This window comes from Schistosoma mansoni (genome assembly GCF_000237925.1).
Source record: "Schistosoma mansoni, WGS project CABG00000000 data, supercontig 0013, strain Puerto Rico, whole genome shotgun sequence".
Taxonomy (NCBI): Eukaryota; Metazoa; Platyhelminthes; class Trematoda; order Strigeidida; family Schistosomatidae; genus Schistosoma; species Schistosoma mansoni.
The window spans coordinates 2804256-2823019 of record NW_017386025.1 but is presented as its reverse complement, the minus strand read 5'-3'; the positions used below and the strand labels follow the sequence as shown (position 1 = coordinate 2823019).

Below are 18764 nucleotides of genomic sequence, written 5' to 3'. Positions count from 1 at the left end.
ATCATTAATAATCTTTGATTACATTAATGATCTCTGAGGGTGTTGCAACCTCGAACCATGACGAATAATTTATTATGAAATTATACGTATGTAAGTCCATGACTTTAACACTATGTCCATATATAACATGTACCCATGGATAGGTAGCATAAATCATTGTCAAAAACTATATGTTATCACCTGGAAACTATTCTAGTGCAAAATAATATAAGTATAAATAATTCTTCATTAATGTATATAATGTGTATCATAGGTTGTTTAATTATTTATAAATTTCATGTTTAACTTGTATAAATCAAGTTTTTTTTCATAAAAAATTTCATTGTTTCAGTATTTTTTTTGGGGGAGGGATCAATTTTCAATCAAAATTTTTTATTCATAAAAAAGTGCATCAATGTAATGAATAAAGAGGTATAAAAAGTGTTATAAATTTCCCCTGTCTTAATGAATCCAATGTTTCTTTTTTATTATAATAATAAAGATAGTTCATAGGTCTTCAAATATATATGTAAGTGTGTGTGTGTGTATGTGTCCATACCCCAATATAAATGAATATAGTCTTTAATGTTTTTGAGGAAACAAAAAAATTATCAACAATACCCTCCCCCCCATTAACTAAGTATAGTTGTTTTATTATTGTGTTGGTATTTTTATGATTGTTAACAAGAATCAATTAGATTAATTTTTATGTCAGTTATTATTTACATAACTACCTTGTACTGATTATGATTACTAAATTATGAGGTGGCATTAAATAAAAACAAATAATGTTCTTGTAAACGTACAAGTTCATTCAATGATTTTTTTTCTTCTTCTGTATAGGATATTGTAGTAATTTGGTTGTTAGATAATAATGAGTAGTATGTACTAAATTTTAGTATTAAGGAAAATTTACATGGGATAGTTTTGATTACGGATGGAATTTAGCTGGATAACAAGTGAAAATTAGTAAGGATTGAACATGATTTTGTCCTAGTATGAGACCACTTAACAGTATTTACTTCTGAGGGAAGTGATTGAAGTTGGAGATGTGAATTCCTAAATGGTGACTAAATGACCTAGAAGTAATCCGATTGCCTTGAGGCCTAAGGGCCCTCAATTTGTTTCCTGGCAAAGCTATGTCTGGTTACTGTCAAGAAGTCCTATACAAAATCGAAATAACTTTCCACTTAATTATATAAACCATCTTCTAGCTTAATATTCTCTAAAAACCTTGTATCCTAGGTGGGATATAATGTTTATGTTGTAAAAAATATCAACCAGATGAAATCAAATATTGCAAAGTTACAAAACTTGCTTGAAATATTCCAACCCTTGTTTATTGTTCGAACTAGTGATATGTATAAATTAACCCGCTAACGAAAAAAGTTACATTCCATCCAATCAGCTAATTGCTATACCTTGCTGACGAGGTTATACTATGGCTTCACAGTAAGGTGATAATTGATGAGATAGTGAGTAATCTACAGACTGACTTCCTCAACTCTATGAAGGCACTTTACCATGTCTGTCTTGTGTCAATATTTTGTATATCAGCCAGTTTACTACATTATAAAATCTACCCTTTTGGTTAGCCTTTTTTTTCTTTAAATACAAACCATTCGGAGGCTTAAGTCAATAGTATAGCCTCATGAGTAATCGTCACTCAGTCAAGTCGTCTCATTGCATATCATCGATCTATAGGAATTCTTCCTATTATTTCAACAACGGAAAATTTGTTCATTAAAATCATTAACATTCTTCTCCACTCAACTAGCTTGCTGCTCCTCGAGTAAAAAAACAGGAGAGATGAACAACCGGTACAATTACAGGTAGGTACGACACCTGACATTACCAATATATCACACAGACAATGAATATTGCTTGGAGAAACTATAGTGGAAATATCTAGACAAAAATGGACGATTTAGATCCAGCGTCTCATTTCAAGATTTTGTTTTCTTAGGGATATGCTATTTCACAGACTCTGATCGAGGCCGTCTCGGTTTAGACTTGTTTGACAGTTTACACGAAACTAACACGCCTCTTAGTTTCACATGTAATAACGTTCAATCCACTGTTTCTACAAAATTTTCAATGGAACTACAGAAAAAAGTTTCTGCTGTTTTCGGACCAGATTTGGTTCGTTCCAAAACTGTGCAGGTAGTATATCACTTTTTTGGTCCCATTAAAACATTGTCATCGACGGTAGAAAATATTCAGCAGGTATTTCTTATCACACCTAGTGAAGCAACTTTCCAGAAAAAACACTCATCAGAAACTTTGTTGGGATGTAAACTTAACACGATGCTCCTTACTGTCCCTGTGATTTCTCTAAGACAAAGCAAAGCATTAAAGATTCCAAATTACAACACTAATGTTTGATCTTGTCTATCAACCCTATCAGAAGGATAAGAAGAGATATCAAGAAGTCAAATAAAGTCATTGTAGCTTTAAGAGAAAAAAATGGATTGGACATTCTAATCTACTACGTAGGATAAGTACTCCTGATTCTGCTATTACTACAAGAATACCACTGAGTATTTTATTCAGTAACTTTAGTTTCCCAACCCAGGAAGAGAACTAAGCAGAACTAACACATGACCCGAATTCGGGTGTTTGAAAATCCCTACAAACCTTCAAACCAAATTGAAAGTAGTTGTTTGATAAACATATGACCCATTTAATCACCATCGCCATTCCTATTTCATTATATGATACATAAATCAAGTCAGAAGTTGATTCTAACAAATTATCATGTATTTTTTTATTCGTTAGTTTTGTTTGAAAAGTTATCTAAACATGAAAAACTTAAATTTTTACAAAATTTTTTTTAGTTTTAATGGTGCCATACAGTTCTATCTATAAGTTTTATTTGAATTTTTATATTCTGACTAAAAACGTTTAATGACATCTTAATGATCTTCTCAGTGATATGAAGACCTGATTTATTTTTCTAGCCCTGGAATCTGTTTCTTTTTATCGAAAACTGTTTGATAAAATTTTATTACCTTTATTAACATTTTATCGGTTTATTGTTGTGGTTATTATTTTGTCTTGGATCAATGGTGTCTCCTGGTTGCCAGTCTAAGGGCATTTTTTTTCGTCTAATTCCACAGTTTAATCGTTGAATGAGTTCTAGACAAGTATGATATTCGTGACTAATGAACTGACTATTTGGAGGCATGGGAGACTAGAGGATATTTGTATCGGAGCTCAGGACTCTTCAGTATGTTACACCTAAAAACATATCGACAGTCTAACTCAAAACCTTCAACTTACCCTCAAATCCCATATTAGTAGCTTACGTTTTAAATTTCGAATTTCATCCTCATCCTACTAAAGTTTTTTTAGTTATAAATTCTTCGTTTTATGAAATTTTGTATTTTTTGTTGTTGTATCTTTTTCCAATTTATCAATAAAATATCAACTTATCAATTAGGCACCTATCGCACCACCAAAAGAATCCCTTATACAATATGTGGTCAATGTTTATTCACATTTAGCGAATACTTATTCAGTTCAACGAAAAATAAATTATCTTGTTTCTATATTTAATTATATTCGAAAAAGCGTAAGTGATTTCAATATTCTTTAATTTTTAATATCTATATTACTATTTTATATGAAAGTCCATTCACATATCAACACTCTAAAACAAGTTTAGTCAATATACGTTGAAGATTAAAAAAAGTAGTAGAAGAAGTGTATATAAAGTTATTTCTAAATCTCTCAATATCTCCTATAACTAATGAATCAATCAGTTAGTCGTAAACAACATAGCAGCTTACACAAGTATATATCGATCCGACATGCCACACAATGAATATCAGTATTTTTCTGTCAAGTACAAATTTAAATATTCAGCTTTAAGTTAACTTTCTCCATAATTAAGATCCATATACATACACAGTTGATTAGTTTAAAATAGCATGAAACTAACGTCAATGGTTCCACTGTAAACATTACCAAATTCCAATCAATAGCTTATTTAATTGAATAGAATTATAACTAAACCTTTTCACAATCTAAATGAGAATTACATAGTTTAATTGTGAAACTTTTATTGGATTAGAGTAGAAATAGGTAAATTTAGCTGCTCAATAATTAGATAGACAGTGGTGTTTCCTGTTTTAATTAACATTTTCTTAAATTAACGCTTATGTAGCTGTTTGGTTACTCAGATGTATATAGGTAAGCAGATTCGAGCTTATGACCCAGTACCTCAAAGATGAATTTTATTTAATCATCAAATAAACCCTGACTCTTGTATATCGTGTTATGATGTAGAAAGAATTAAAAAGCAGATAAGTTGAAAGGTTTAACTATTATCGACTGAAATAGAATATTTAAATGTGGTCAAGTGCTGACTAGGATGACTGAAGGATCTTTAAGTGATTGATATATGAATATACTAATTTTTATGTGATTTATTCACTGTCAGATTTGTATAATTTGAACTAAGTAGTATGTAACATCCATTAATCACTAATTTACCATGTGAACACATACCATATTGATCAATTTTCATACTGATTTATTTTGCTCTTTTGATCCTGTCATAACAACAATTGACCATAACTTCTGCTAAATGAATATAAGAGGATAGAACAATTAAACATTTGCAACGCTGTCTATTAGTCCATAAAAATATTCGTCTAATAAACACATATACACATTAGATTGATTTTAAGCGGTGAATTTCATTTCGTACATAATTAATATGAGACTAATTTGTAATTGCAGATTAAAGATGATTGAATACGCATACGTCGTTCCGTATAACTAAACTCTGAACTTTCAGGTCACATAGTGAGCTTAGACCGTTAAAACAGATGTGGAGTTCATTAACAGTAAATAGGATAAATCTATAGATTGTTATTCTTTAATACTGGTGGTAGAGATGATTCTAGAAACCCCGGCTCAATCATAAATCGATCGAAATGCACTTAATCGGCCTTTGTAAAATGAGAAAAATTTCAATTGTCTGTTATTCATTCTACAAGGATGAATTGTAGTTTTTTTCTTTTCAAAATCAGCTAACCACGATAACTTTTGTTCTTAGCTATTACTGTGTAGTGATGCATTATCATTATGTTTGTTAGAATGATAGAAACTAGAGTTTGATAATAGTGATAATAAGTATCGAGAAACTTATACAAGTATATGTATTCAAAGGTCATAGTTTGATTATGAGTTATATATCAGTATGGAGTAGAGGAAACATTTTATTGCAAAACAAAAATCAACTTTATTGAGATCATGAACCGATTAATGTTACCCCCCATTGAAGACGTGGGAGCACTGGGCACTCGTTTCGTCCCAGTATAGGATTTCCCAATTCAACAATCTTCACAGCACCACGCTGATAAAAATAAGATTTTTTAAATCTTTAAATACTAGTACAGTTACAAAAGTCTTCGTCGTTAGATAAAATTTACTGTGTGTACATGACTAGCTAGTAATTTTTTGATTGGAAATAATTTTGTATCATCATAATCACTAGGAATTTGAAGTATCGCTTACAGTTCTGTGTTGAAGAGTTAGGTAAACTATTGTGTCTCCACACAAAAATATTCACCGATAAAGCCAAATGGTTTAAGGAGGTGAATATAGGGAGTAGATTCTTTGACAAAAATTGCCATGATACATCACTAGATTTAGTAATAATCTATATTAGAATAACAATGAACCAGTAAACAAGAGAATTAGTAAATTTTTGCATGATCCCGTTGTTGATATTGAAAATGGTAGTGACTATCTAGGCTTAGTAGTCCAGTGAATGACACACTAATATTTGAAAGGAGAGGTATAAGCATTGAGTCTAAGTAAGAGGATCACCACTGGGGACTAGATAAATTCAGCCAAAATAGAATGACACACATTCATAACAAGTCATAATCTATGTGTTCAAAAAAAGAAAAAAAATCCTCAATCTTACTTTGGAGAGTGTAGATCATAAATCTGATCCATAAACACAATCTATTTTAATTAACAGCATAGTTATACACATTGAAATATCAAAAAAAGTAAATAACTCAATTTATTTTATTTTTACGATCAAAAAAATATTCGTTTAGATATACAATTTGAAATCGGATCAAGAATTAGATGCAAACTCTTTGAGTACTGAAGGTTAGTAATTTTATTCAAAATAACACAAACAGTAATTTATGTTGATATTTTCTAATAAGTAATAATAACAATACTTTGACACAGTAACTGAATATAAGTTGGTTAATTTGATTTCAAGTCATATCCAATTGTTGTGACTGAATAAGTTGAAGAAACGTTTGAATTCTTGAACTCACGGCTATATAGTATATCATCAGTGATCAAGTCTGATATTATTTCGAAAGAAGCATTTATCATGGTTGAGTTAATAGATAAAGTGATATTTCAATTTTTAATTCAGTTAAATCATTCATTTTACCTGCTTACTCACTTAGACCTGTTACCCCTCTCAGAGGTGCATAAGCCGCCCACCAGAATTCCTTATCGAACTTTGTTCTGGACAATCCTTTCCAGTTTCTATTCATCCTTTGGTGTTTGCTTCGAATTCTCGGTGCAGTGTGTTCTTTGGCCTTCCTCTTTTCCGTTTCCCTTCAGGATTCCAAGTAAGCACTTACTTCGTGATGCAGTTTGAAAATTTTCTCAATGTGTATCCTATTCACTTCCAACGTCTTTTCTTAATTTCCTCTTCTTCTGAAAGCTGGTTTGTTCTTTCCCACAGTAGGCTGTTGTTGATGGTATCCGCACAACGGACACTGAGTTTCTTGTATAGAAAATTGTTTATAAATACTTGTACCTTTTTGATAATGGTTCTTAACTTTTCAGCTCCGTACAGTAGAACCGTTTTGATGTTCGTATTGAAGATTATGACTTTGGTATTGTTTGGCAGTTGTTTTAAATTCCATGCGTTCTTCGAAATTATAAATTGGGATTTGTTTAAAAGAATCAAATAGGAATAAAATAACTCAGTAAAATGTATTAGTGCTCAAATTCAAAGTATAATACCAAAACAAATTCCAGGCTCATTAAAATAGTGTGCTACTTTCATAAGATGTTTATATTTCCAGTTTTTATAATCTCGACTTGACCAGATTCTCTTCATGTAATGATTCTTTTTCATGGTTACTTTAATAATTTCTTTGATCACAACTTGAGAGTATGTGGTATCAGAAATCAAGTTACATTTAATCTAAAATTTGCAAACCAAATAAAACTGTGTGAAAATAATCTCAGTAAAATTTATTCCTAGTGGGGTGCGTACTACTTATGCGGACAGACATAAGTAGGATGTAGCAGGAATTAGATGCAGAATGCTTACCAGCAGATGAGTGAAATAAAGTGGACATATAGGAAAACGAAGAGCAATCAGAATATCAGCAGGAATAGAAATCTCCTTAGGTAAAGATAATTTGACTGGATATATTTTTCAACTTTTGCATCATGTATTTTTGTTGCGTACAATAGAAGTATCCATCATCTATTAAGATCAATAGATTTCAACAAGTTAATAAAGGATACTTTTTGTTATGGAAGTGTATTCTTAAAGCAGCTGATGAGTTATCTTTCAGAAATATTCATACCCAACGTATGATTTGTAGCTAGTTTCCAAATAATTTATATTTGATAAATGGATTCAATGAAGTCTGCTAGTTGTATAACGACTTAGCTATCTCAAGAGTGGAGTTTTATAGCTTCGTATTATTGAAAAATTCAATTGCAACTAATTGAGATATTTACATGACTTAGAAATTACGTTAATCTCGTTAAGTAACTCTTCTCATTAAATTACGTGTCATATATGAACATTTGATTTGTTTAGCAATGAATTAATGATAACTTATAAAAATTTTGTTTTAACAATTATGCCATTGATTTTTGGCTTTAAATGAGTAATTCCCAACAAGATATGTTAATATTATTCAAAATATTCCACTTATTTCCATCACGAATTGAATGGTCCCTTGTGCTTTGTAATCTATCGCTAAAACGAGGCATTCATCTGGTATTTCCTGGTTTTCAATGTTTCTCTCGGTAATGTCGTTTCTTAATTCAAAAGATTGAACTTCAAATATTGTGTTATCAAAATTGCCTATTCATGGAAACCTCACCTATTTCTTCTTCTTTGAATGAGTTTCAAACAATTCAAATGTGTTTTCTTTTGGAATAACAATGTTGATTTGAATTATCGGTCACTGATTTCAGTTGTTGCCTTCGTAAATCATTCAATCTATTTTATACTAACTGATCGCTATCTAGTAAACCATATCATTTCTTTTAGTTCTTAGTGCTGATCAAATATCTTTGATTTAGTTAGAAGATGCTCATTAGTCTAAGTGATTTTATATGGATTCCATGATATTTTGACTTTGGTTTTTGTGACGATTTCAGTTCCGCGAAAAGTTTTTTTATAGTTGGTTTGCCAACAGCAACTTATCTGATTGTGATAGTAAGTTATATGAGTTCGAATATTACCAGAAGCATGACATATGTCAGTCTAATAGACTTTCATTGGTCACATTTTATTACTATTAGTCAAACGTTTGTATGCTCCTAATGTCCTCATTCATATTGTTGAACTGATGCATATGTAAAAGGTGTATAACAAACTGTCTCTGATTGTATTGATTCTCATATGCCTCAATGTTAGTCAGTTGAACTGAGTCAAACAGACTAAGTCACCTATAAAGTGTTTTCTCACTTATCACGTCCAAACCTCGTTACATCGAAGTGTCAACTTGTCCATGATTCCCAGACACCTTGCTGATGGATAACATCTATCATGAAATCTTAGTCGAAACTCCCTTGTAAACTGGCTGTAACACTTCCAAGATCAATTTACTTTACTGTTCTCTTGAGTGTTTGGAAGTTATTTTTTAATGATGATGAGTTGATGAGAAATAAATAAGTTGCCACATGGTTACAGAAAACGTGTTCCTACAGTCTTCTGTATTTATGACAATAACAACATTACTCACAGTCAGTTGATTATTTTTATTTCTCCCCCCCACCTAAGATCTTCATGCTTACTATGCTTGGGTTTTCGCTCGATCTGGCCTACTTCTCACATCACTTAATCCAACAAACAACCATGACATTCGATTACGGACCACTTCACTTACAAACAATAGTAATAATGCCAATAAATCAATAATCTGTCCAGTCGCATTACAAGCTGATTATCTAGATGGAGTTTTAAATACCCCTCAACTAAATGATCAAGCAACAGGATTGAATGATTTATTTGGCTCATTGTATTGGATATGGAATGATAAAAATGCATTATACCAATCACTTGAATCTAGTCCATTAGTACATCAAAAACTTTTAAACATGGAACAACCAAATACTTCATCATATTCCATAAATAAGCAAGAATCGCAGTTAACTGTAAGTTGGCTATATTTTCACGGAGTTAATCACTACCATTTATTATTATTATTAATATTAATATTATCGTTATTATTATTATCATCCAGAGCTAATAAGGCGTATCTCTAAATGCCACTATTTATTAGATAGATTGTATAGAGACTGAGTATGGCATACGAGGTTATGTGTGGTTGGCCATTGGTAAACAGCTTACAACTTAGAAAAACAGACGAGAACCGGTAGGCACCAAGTTTCGGTAATATCATTCAGAATCATTTAAGTAAAAAACTGAAATAAGCTCCCTGTACAGTCTAAAATATCAGTTAGTGAGGACTTTATCTAGATGATTGAAAGAGATACAAATATGATAGAATTTGGAAATGATTACCATTTTTCATTGGTTTGTCATCCTAGTATTGAAATGACCAAACAATAACTTCAATTCTAAAGAATTTTATGGTCGCTCAGTACCACCGATTTTATAAAACAGTAATGGACAACTATTTGATTTTCTCTGTTTCCACTAATTTCTCAAATAACTCCATTTTGTAAAGACGGATTTTGAAATTATAATAAAGTGGAAATATTCCGTGTTATTTTGAACAAGGTTTCACATAATTCCTGTAGATTGTTAACTCCTGTAAAAGTTATACGAGAACATGATGTCAGAAAAGAACTCTGTTGATCCTAACAGTTTATACTAACATTTCGAACATGGTAATTTTTATCACAGACTGATATTATTAGCCAGAGAAGTACTGAAAATCAAATAGCATGGAACAGCTATTTTATGTTAGTTTGAAACTCCTCGGTTGCATGTACACTTGGTCTTAAACATGATTAAATCTGGAACATTCAGGTTTTTCTCCAGTCTCAACAAAATGCAAACACTGAGTTAGAAGGCAATGATCTAAATTTCTAAAATAATGAACAGAGTGAAATTTAAATCTATGATTTGTACTAGCATGGACTCTTCAGTATTATTAATTTCTAAATCCTACTAGGCTCATTTTATCTCTACAACTTTAAGTATCATCTTTTAATTTTCTATTCTTTGACATTGTCTAGTGAACTAGTTTTGAGGTAATGAACTTATCATAACCCAAAATAACTAAACTAACTGATAAATAACCGTTAAACAATCATCAGCAATTATTGCATACGAGATACGTAAATTTTCAAACTTTTTTCAGCTTAATAGTCACATAATTCAGCCCAACCAATTTACTTCAACTCATTCTGATTTCAGCTCCAGAAAGGGTTCTGAATAGCTTTCCTAACATTTAAAGGATACAAGAAGATACTCATCACTTTAGGTATTGATAACATATTCTGTCGCATTATGATACTTACGGGAACTATTATTTATCCACACAGTTTGTGCGTAGATATTTCACAATAAATAGGTTTATTTTTGCCCTTAATTTCGTACTTTTCTCAAATCTACCTCAGAGTTCAGAATAAACTCATTCACCATATAGGCTTCAAAATCTTTAAATTATGTGTGTTTTCCAAGAAATCAAACAAATTACTTGTTATTAAGCGCAGATTTATATAATTTTCATCACATATACCACTTTTACGATTTCAGTTGCAATACAAACAAGATTAGATAATCGCTTGTCTTCTCACATGTCCAGCTATTTCTTTGCTTTGATAGTGGGGTAATTAAATCGAGTGAAGAAGGTGCAGTAAATAACATAATAATTAATAATAGTTATGACTAATTTTATCTAATAAAATTTTGATGATTTATATTGATTATTTTGACGTAAAAATGTGATTTTTCAAGCACAATTCTGCTTTGTAAAGTAAATTTATTTGCTGAACAGAACTGTATTTTGTGAATGGGACCAGATACCCCACATATTTACGAAATTATTGAGAACAATAATTTTAACTACTTATAACCATATATCAGTAGGCTTTGAGTTCTAAATAAAAAGCAAATACATTCTTGATTATTTCCTCTATCATTACACATAGAATGGTACAGACAAGTCGAATAAAAATCAACGACTTCACCACAAGATCGTGTATGAACTATTTTCTATTGCTTTTCGATCACATTAATTATCATTTGGATAATAAATTAGTCCTAATCAATGATAATAAAGAATTTTTAATATCCCAGTGAGTAGAAAAACGAATTTCCGACGTTTCTCAATTTAGTTTATTATTTCGTAAGACGATAAACAATCTTTTATGTTGAAGTTGAAATGTGTATTAGAATTAAGTGCTTTAGATTGTAATAAGTTTAATTTTCTTCAGTTATTCTGTAGTCAAAGAATCCCCTTCGAAATGTTGCTATTCTTACAAACGTTTTCCACAACCGAACTAACTAAACGTCCTCTGGAGAGAAAAGACTTTTAATTTAATTACTGGAAGACTTACAGTTTTTATTTTCGGTATAAGCCATTCTCGATGGACTCTTAGTGTTTTTTTTAAAGCTATACATGTTCTAACTTCAATCACTTGTCTTCTCTTCAGCTTATCCTAATAATCATATTAGATATCTTTTATAAATTGTTTATTTCAATTTACAGACTCAACATGAATCATTACACAACATGATCAATTCGTTTGATTCAGGTCCCTCGAAATTCATTCCATATCAACATAAACATGATCACTCAACCTCTGTGGAAAATAAAAATTCATCTAATAGTTTATTTCGTTTAACTACAGAATTTAGTAGACGACGTATAATACCACCACGTCGAAGAAAAACCGTCACCGGTGTAAATTTGCCAAAAACACCTAATATGGAACATTCGAATGAGATAAAATCTTCTCCAACCAAAATACAACATAATGTTAAACATCTGACACATGATTCAAGTATGAACATTAGACAGTTCTCAAATCTATCAAAACCTCAGTCTATTTCCCATTTAACATTGAACGAAGATCACTTTTGTCCTGTTCCGCTGAATCAAAGTAATAATAACAATAATACACTATCAAGATGGCGCCCATGGATTGCACAATCAAACTTGCTGACACATTCAACGAGTACATGTCCTCTACCTGTTCCATCTTCTCTTTCTTCGACCACAAACCTACAAATGTTTTCTTCATCTCCTGTTCATGCGAATACCGTAAACTGTTTACAAGTATTAGTAATGAATGAAGAAACAAATCAACTACAGTCGTTAAATTATCCAATAAGGCCAAATATGACGGCTAGAGAGCTAAGTGAGTATATTTACATTCTAGCTGTACCTTCTGCATATATTTACTTGTTTACAAGAACAAAGATACTCATTTAATTTGTGATTTTAAATTCACTTGTATATCATTTAACGAGAAGTAAGATCTCTATAAGAACAAGTCTCATCATGAATTGATATCACCTAAGGATTTATAGAGGACCGGAAAGTATTGAACGATTGTTTTTTATTAGTCTCCTAAACCTTAACAGTATACATCAACAACCTCGTTAAAGACAAAAACTAGAACTTACAAGACATGTGATCAGCTACCAACATTTAGATTAAAAGCCCGAATTAAAAACTTCTACCAATTTTTGATAATATATGACAATTGCTCAATGTCATTGTTAAAACCCTCTTTTTACTATCGACAATAAGAATAAGATTGAATGAATACGATAGAAAATATCTACAAAAATAATCACATTTTAATTGAAACAATTAGATGATATATAAACAAAGGCATATCTAGATTGTTTGTCAATGTATTTATATTATTGAATTCAGTCAACATAGTCATGTAAAAATTCATTTGGTATTGTTTACTTGAATCTTCCCATTAATGTTTAGGACTGTAATTGATCAGTCTCTTATTGGCATATGTGCATACTGTGCGTATTGCCTCGATATTGCCTTAAATCACAAGCATTATAAGGAGAGATGAATAGTGGCTAGCAGCGCAGTCGAGGACGCACGTTTCGTCCTATTCGGGACTCGTCAGCTGAATGTATCTGCATCTAAGAGTTGATGTTCACTCTAGGACTTGAACCCAGTACCGTTCACTTCAAACGCTTTCGCATTATCTCAAGATATAAATATTGGTACAAAGAGGCACCAGATATATATGCGCCACACAAATCTTTTTTGATTTGTATGTGGGCTGTGATACTGCTCGGGTGCCCAAACCGAAGCAGGAATATCAACTTTACAATCATTTAAAATAAGTAAAACATTTTGTAAATTTTTTTGTTATAGAAATATGAGTTGATGAATCCATGCAATATCGTCTCATCTAAATAAGGTTTACAAATCTCTCAGGAAATATGATATTATTTAGTTAATACATAGAAATATAGTTTTCAAATTCTTCAATTCCATTCAGCTTATGATGTAATTAACATGTCATATATTGTCATGTGTTATTTTATTATCTGTCAAATTATATTGTTCCTTATGTTCCTTTTTTTTGTCTTCAATCAATGTTATCATGTTTATTAGGTGACATGGCTCAGAATTGATCACAATGGTGCAGGTGTATACACTCTTTATCTTCCTTTAAACCTTGAGATTAAAATTGCTTCATATTTATCTTCCTCCCTATACTATATCCTTATATACAACCTATCTTTTATGTACTACAACCACTAAATTAACTATTTCTATGAATTCGGTGTTCATCTTGTTGTGCTAATGAGGTATGACAACTTGGACCGATGCATATATGTGCCTGGTCCTACGTTTTAGCTAATTGACTGACTGATCAATGTTTATTATTTATTCACTTTGCACATATTTATTTGTTTTATTTACTTCTTTTCAGATAATCTGATAGCATTTCAAATGAGAACATTTGATTCAAAAGATTTTGGATTATTTGTTTACATTAATGGAACAGGTAATAATTTTTAGTTTGTTTCTTTTTTTCTAGAAATTAAATGTTTATATTCTTTCACAAATCAATGTGTAACTTATTTAGAGTATTACATTGTATTATTTTTATGGTTTTTATTTGAGGTGTTAATAGTCCTTAGAAGATATTACTAAGTATAAGTAACTTGACTGGAAAATTGAAAAAACTAATACACATAGTGATACTGAAACGCTTGCACAACTACGAAAGTCATCATCCAGAAGTTACTGGTGTTTATTAACAGTTGTCTACGCAAAATACTTCGGATCCGTTGGCCAGACACTCTCTGCAACATTCTACTGTGGGAGGCAACAAACCAGATCCCAGTGTAGGAAGAAATGAGGAAGAAACGTTTGAAGTGGATAGGACACACATTGAGGAGATCACCCAACTGCGTCACAAGACAAGCCCTCACATGCAATCCTCAAAGTCAAAGGAAATGGAGACAGACATGAGAAAAATGAACAAAAATTGGATAGAACTAGAAAGGAAGGCCCAAGACAGAGTCGGTTGGAGAAAGCTGGTCCGCGGTCTATTATCCATTGGGAGAAACAGGTGTAAGTAAGTAAGTAAGTAATAGAGGGAAAATTGAAATTCACGAGGAAGCTTTAATGCCTCAATCGGCGATGTATTGAGTTCTTGAAACTAAAAGTATTAATTCACATTCTGGTGTTAACCCCAATATATATGTACAATTACATCTATCTGATGAGTTCCAAGTAAGAATAAACGCGCTTCTTGAACTTCGCTGCTAGCCATGATCAATCTTTACTTAGATACTTGTAACTCAATGGCAACATCAAGACAATCCGCTCAGGAAGATATATGGCAAAGGAAACTGAATAAAATTCAGTCGATAATATCAACAACGGAAAAACTAAAACAATTACATTATTACCAGTATACTAACAAACCCACACAAAAATAAATTGTGTGCTTCAAAGCTGAGTATATGAGCTTGTACATGGTTACTAAGTTGAACTGAAATGAAAAAAGAATCTACAACTGAAGTTCTATATCATTTATGTACTGTTGATAAATTCAATCAATTCACCACCCACTGGTTTTTATTAGTGTTTAGGAATTATCATTTTTATACTCAAGACAAAGTTCATTTAATGAATAAGAAATAACGTTACTATTATTATTACTGATATTACTAAAAATGTTTCTCTGATGAATTTAATGTGTTTATTTTTATTCAACACCAATGACATTATCTAACATCACAATGGATGATTTTCTTGACCAAACCACACTGTTCATAGGAAATTCAATAATCTTTAATTGATAGATTAAAATCTAAATAAGTTCCAATATCAGTTTATTTCATTTTCATACTCAAAACAAAAAATTCAATGTATATAACTTAAATTCACTTGGTATTGTTTACTTAAATCTTCCCATAGATGTTTAGGACTGCAATTGATCAGTCTCTTATTGGCATATGTGGATACTGTGCGTATTGCCTCGATATAATCTTAATTCACAAGCATTATAAGCAAAGATAGACAGTAGCTAGCAGCGCAGTCCAGGAAGCACGTTTCGTCCTATTTGGGACTCGTCGGCAAGTGGCTATCAGGACTCAGTAGCTGAGTGGATAACGTGATGGCATTTCAAGCGAAAGGTACTGGGTTCGAGTCCCAGAGTAAACATCAACTTTGAGATGCAGGTACATTCAGCTGACGGGTCCCGAATAGGACGAAACGTGCGTCCTGGATTCCACTGCTAACCACTATCCATCTTTGCTCATATAACTTACTTTTTTATAGTATTTCTAGAGTTAATTTAATTACTAATAAGTTATCAACTAAAACAAAATTTACAGGTACTTTGTAATAGTACTTTTATATAAATGGTTAAAACATACTAATGAATACTCAAGTTATTGCTTATTTTGTCGCTTGTAGATAAAAAATCTAAACGTAATACTTCGTAATTTAATAATTGAATTAATCATTCGAATAAAGCTAGACCACCATGGAAAACCTGGAAGCACTGGATGGTCGTTTCGTTCAAGTGCGGACTCCTCAGCAGAGCTCATCTACGATCCCTCTCGATAGATCGATAAGGGAAATAGTTATTCCTGACTTTAAAAAAATTACTCTTTTCATAACATGGTATCTAAGCTAAATCATACTGGAACACCAATAAAATCTTCCTATATATATGAGAATTTTTAAAAATCTGATAACTCTAAAATTAATAACCTTGTAACTAGTGACCTTATGACTTAATATCAGGTCTATTATAATCAAGATAAAAGAAAATAGACATTATAAACCCCGTTAGTTACTATGATCTCAGCATCTATTGTAAGACTTCATGCAATCCTATTTATCTTGTCTAACTTACATATAGTATCGGCTTTTCATAAATTCATAATACCATATAAATTAATTTGTTAGATTTTGACATTCTCTGATTAACTGAAAGTTTTGTTTGTTTTTTTCTCTTTGAAAGAAATTCAACTGGAAGATGAATTACGAATAGCTGAATTTACTAGTTTAAATTCAGATGTTTTATATTCAGCACATATACTTCCAACAACAACAACAACAATGGCCACACCGTCACGTTCACAAACTGGTACACCTATTTCACCTAAAGACCATGAAAAATTTCCATTCAAAAGTCATATTTCTATCAGTTCACATTCTGATTCCACTACCAGTAGTTCATCTGAGTTCCGATCGCGAACAGTATCACATCGTTCGGGAAAGTCAAATCGAAATCGTGCTGCTTGGTGGACAATGTGTAAATCGAATGGCCAGTCAAAGCATCAGTTAGTAGTGCCAGTTCAAGATTCAGCTTTTAAAAATACTTCAGAATATCATGAAAATTCAGGCTTGCATAAACCAGTGTTAGTTTATAAACGTAAATCTGGCTATTTTGCCTTATCTGACCGACTGTTGGGATCAGGATTAAAATTTATCCAACAACAAAACCTAGAATTGTCTTCCCCTGAGCAATCGTAACTGTGTCAAATAAATAAAAAGAGTTTCGAATGATTTAAAAAATTCCAAACTCCTGTAATCAACGGAACTCCCGAAATTTTCACATTTCATGACCCAAAATGTATTTCAGAAAATATTTCACTGAATTTATATTACTTATAAATTTAATCAGTAGTAAAAAGTAACAAATTAAAATATATTTTACAGACAAAATGCCTTGGATCGATTTAAACAAATCTTTGCAATTATGTGCATTTAATCGGACCAGATTTTTTTTTTGTTGTTTCGCTACAATCAACTAAATTGTTCAACAATCTGGTCCAGTAGATACACGAGTACATAGCATTATTCATAATAACATTTATTTTGATTTTAGCTTTCATTTCATAATATGACTGACCACTAAAAATTTGTGCTTACGATGCTCTTACTTATTAAAGCCTATTTGAAAGTAAACTAATAAAATGATGGCAGTTCTATCTGTGTAATCTTTCTTTTTAAATAATTTGTTTTCTTCATATATATATATATATTCTTGTTGGAAGTTATAATTATAATTTTCCCATTGAAATTTTTACTTGCACACCTTACCTGTTATTAGGAAAACACAGCGTCAGCATTTCACGGATGAATCATATGACGTTGAACATATTGTTACCTAATACAAAAATCTATTTGGACGAGTACGTAAGTTTACACTGAGGAAATTAAACTTAAAATTCCTACAGAAAACAAAATTATGTATAAGACACAATGAGGAGAATATGATTGAAACTGGTTACCAAGAGCAAAATGAAATAATCCTCTCTAGGCCTAGGTAGCCCAAAATCATAAGCATGATATCATGCACATCTTATTGCCGCTACTAAAAGGCATATTTTACTCTGGTTAAGGTTTCTTAGCCTTTGAAAATGATTGGAATAAAACCTATGAACTGACATTTGAATATTTTGACTCTTACAAGTAAAATGATAGTTGAAACTTCTACATAACTGATTCTTCTAGATTTGAGTCCTCATAGTTGAGTGCTACGATTTAGGCTGTACTTTTCAAGTGATAAAAAAGGAATCAGCTTGATAGAGTTATATTATAGCTTTCTACAGCATATTAAACGTCAGGGTAGGTGATGCTTTCATAGATATTATCAATAAATCTTCTTGAATTTCGCTCATATCCACTACTCAACTTAAAATCTTTCAGCTTTACACTTTTATACTTCCTTAAATCAGAATATAGCATATTAAATATCCTATAAACTTTGTCGATTTGTTGTTGTTTCCCTTTCTTATTCATTTGAGTGGAAATCTTAGAGAAAATCAGCCTTTATTATCAAGGGTTCACCAGTAAAACGTCAGTGAAATAGATGAATTAATTTTTACAAGTGAATTTCTTATTAACAGTAGAGTACATTTATAATCTGTTAAATTAACGCCACGATCAAATCAAAGTCTAAAGGTAAGTGATATTTTGTAAACATATAGCATCAGACGTAGTTTGACAAACTAGCCACTTAAATGCTGAGATTCCACGTGGTATGTGCACGGTTTAGATACTGTGATGACATTAAGTGTGTGTATTATTCGGTATATCATTCGTAAAGCA

At 31.4% G+C, this 18764-nt stretch overlaps 1 protein-coding gene and 1 non-coding gene across 2 annotated transcripts; both read left to right on the top strand.

The window, feature by feature from the left end:
* Positions 1 to 2076: 2076 nt before the first annotated feature.
* On the top strand, positions 2077 to 17618 carry Smp_163500 (hypothetical protein; the record flags this gene model as incomplete). Its single annotated transcript, XM_018790916.1, has 7 exons — positions 2077 to 2142; positions 3422 to 3553; positions 6060 to 6114; positions 9005 to 9378; positions 11907 to 12558; positions 14116 to 14190; positions 16669 to 17618. 7 exons carry the CDS (start codon positions 2077 to 2079, stop codon positions 17181 to 17183), a joined length of 1869 nt encoding a protein of 622 aa, XP_018645928.1. The 3' UTR covers positions 17184 to 17618.
* On the top strand, positions 15788 to 15859 carry Smp_tRNA_01698_Pseudo_TTC.1.1. Its single transcript has one exon. It is a non-coding gene (tRNA).
* Positions 17619 to 18764: the final 1146 nt, after the last annotated feature.